Source organism: Pseudomyrmex gracilis, unplaced genomic scaffold (genome assembly GCF_002006095.1).
Source record: "Pseudomyrmex gracilis isolate BER0280 unplaced genomic scaffold, ASM200609v1 scaffold_524, whole genome shotgun sequence".
In the NCBI taxonomy this organism is placed as follows: Eukaryota; Metazoa; Arthropoda; class Insecta; order Hymenoptera; family Formicidae; genus Pseudomyrmex; species Pseudomyrmex gracilis.
In genome coordinates, this window is record NW_018021108.1 from 31,579 (window position 1) to 33,805 (window position 2,227).

A 2,227-nucleotide genomic window follows, 5' to 3' on the forward strand; every position below is an offset into this window, starting at 1 on the left:
AACCGTGAAATCCATGACGTAACAATACAGAGTGACCAAAAAGTACCAGGACGGTCGAATAACTCTTCAAGGAAGCGTTTTCAGAAAAAATGTTTCAAACCAGTTTGAAGAATCAAAGCAAGGTATGTGATGGTGGACATTTTACCTTGGATCAAACCATCAAATTTCAAGGTTATTTGAAGGTCAACTTTGAAATTTTAAACGAGTATCTTTGTTTTGACTTCAAAAAGGAGTCAAAAGGCTCACTATGACCGAACAACTAAATACGTATTTGAACGTAAAATTTCCTGCTCTTTTCATTTCTGGAGTCAAAAACAGGAGTCGTTATTAAAAATTTCTAAGTTGACCTTTAGATGATTTTGAAATTTGACATCTCGGTTAAAGGTAAGGTCACCATCAAATATCTTGCTTTAATCCTTCAAACTTTTGTTTGAAACATTTTTTCCCAAAACGCTTCCTTGAAAAGTTATTTGACCGTCCCGGAACTTTTTGGACACTCTGTATATATAGTGTTTCAGATGAAGTACAAATGGTGCTGCATCTTAGGCTTCCGCCTGGAACATTGCCTGACCATCTTCAGCAGGCAGAAGCGGAAGAAAAACACCGTCAATGGGTGTGGGAGAAACTGCGAAGAAGACGACTGGAAGTGCTGATGGAAGAAAATCTCCACGAGCGGAAAACAGTCTGCTTGTCGGAGATCGGAAATAATGCCGATGACTCCGAGAACGACACCGACACCGGTGCCGACGACGACGACGACGACGACAACAAAGACGACGCCGAAAACGCCGATAACACTGACGACGACGACGAAGACGCCGATAACGCCGACAATGAGAGCGGCAAAGACTCCAATAAAGACGAGATTGAAGATTCCGCCGAGGAAGCGGAAGAAGGGTCGGGAGGTGATTATTAAGGCTGCGGCTTAGAATCGAATAACAGTGTGATTCGGATATCCGGATATTCGGATATAATATATATGTACGAATAAATTTTGATCAATGGATAGTATTCGAATATCCGGATACTTCGTGCAGCAAATAGTACGAATAGTATGAGTTATTCGAATATTTGTATTATCCGGATATTTCGATATATAATCAGTAGCATATAACCTAGCTTGAGACCTGCAAATGTATGCATGTTAGTATTTAGTAGTGAAACTATGAGAGTTCTAAACCATGGAGCTCCGAGGAGAGCGCGGAGTATAACGTCACAAGTAGAGGGGTGACGTTACACAAAAGAGGGGAGGGGGCGCGGGGCGTGACATCACAGTGGAAGAGTAATGACGTCACGTGGAAAGGGGGTATGACGTCACGCGCGGAGGGGGTAGTGACGTTACGCGGAGGTGTGGCACTGTAGGATATGACGTCAGGAAGTGACGCGGAGAACCCCTGTTATGGCGACTTTATACGCGCACCAGAAGCGACTGGTGAAGAAGACGTTACTATTTTTGATACTGATTTTGCTAACCTTTCTTCATTTTTCTGAATGACGCTTTCCACAGTATTCAGATGTGTTACCGTTGCGTTTAGCACCTTTAGGTGATGTTTTATAGCATGTTCTTCCGCTTCCTGTCTCTTTTCCAACAACCTAATGTGTTCAGTTATAATTTTTTGTCACTTGCATTCATTGTGCCAAATAGTTGCTTCGCTATTGACCCTACTCCGTTTACCAAACTTCGTCGTTTGCGTGGTGACAACCTTACCATTATCCTAATTCTGCTAAAAATGTGTTCTACCTTTCGTTCTCTGCTTAACACTTTAGTATACACATCTAGACAACTTATTCTATTTTCGTCATAGATGTCGCTACTTTGACATATCTTAGTGGTTTTTAAAACTTTTTGAGCCTGGTTTATTTTTATTTCTAACGCTGCTATGTTTAATTTAATTACTAATTTCCATTTTTCTACAGCTTGCAGTAACGTTCCCTGTTTCTCATAATAACGTCCGGGATTGTGCTGAAACTGTATTACCGTACATAAGTTGGTTTAGTTCCACCGTTCAAGAACTGTAGTTGAAACACTGCTAACGCTATCAACAGAAGTCTGTAAGGTAAGAAGATGACTATGACTTTTATACACGCGCCTTTTGTACGCCTGTGGGACTCGGAAAATCGTTTTATCTGTCTAAATTTTCCAAGTTAGCAGTTTATATCTGCGGTCTCCTTTTTATGGTGTTATATTGTATACTTATGCTACCTCGACCAGAGTCTCCGTAAAGTA

The 2,227-nt window shown here is 41.1% G+C and overlaps 1 protein-coding gene across 1 annotated transcript; it reads left to right on the forward strand.

Moving 5' to 3' along the window:
* The first annotated feature begins 529 nt into the window (after positions 1–529).
* On the forward strand, positions 530–916 carry LOC109860970 (phosphopantothenoylcysteine decarboxylase subunit VHS3-like). Its single transcript, XM_020440402.1, has one exon. The coding sequence runs from the start codon at positions 530–532 to the stop codon at positions 914–916; it is 387 nt and encodes a 128-aa protein (XP_020295991.1).
* Positions 917–2,227: the final 1,311 nt, after the last annotated feature.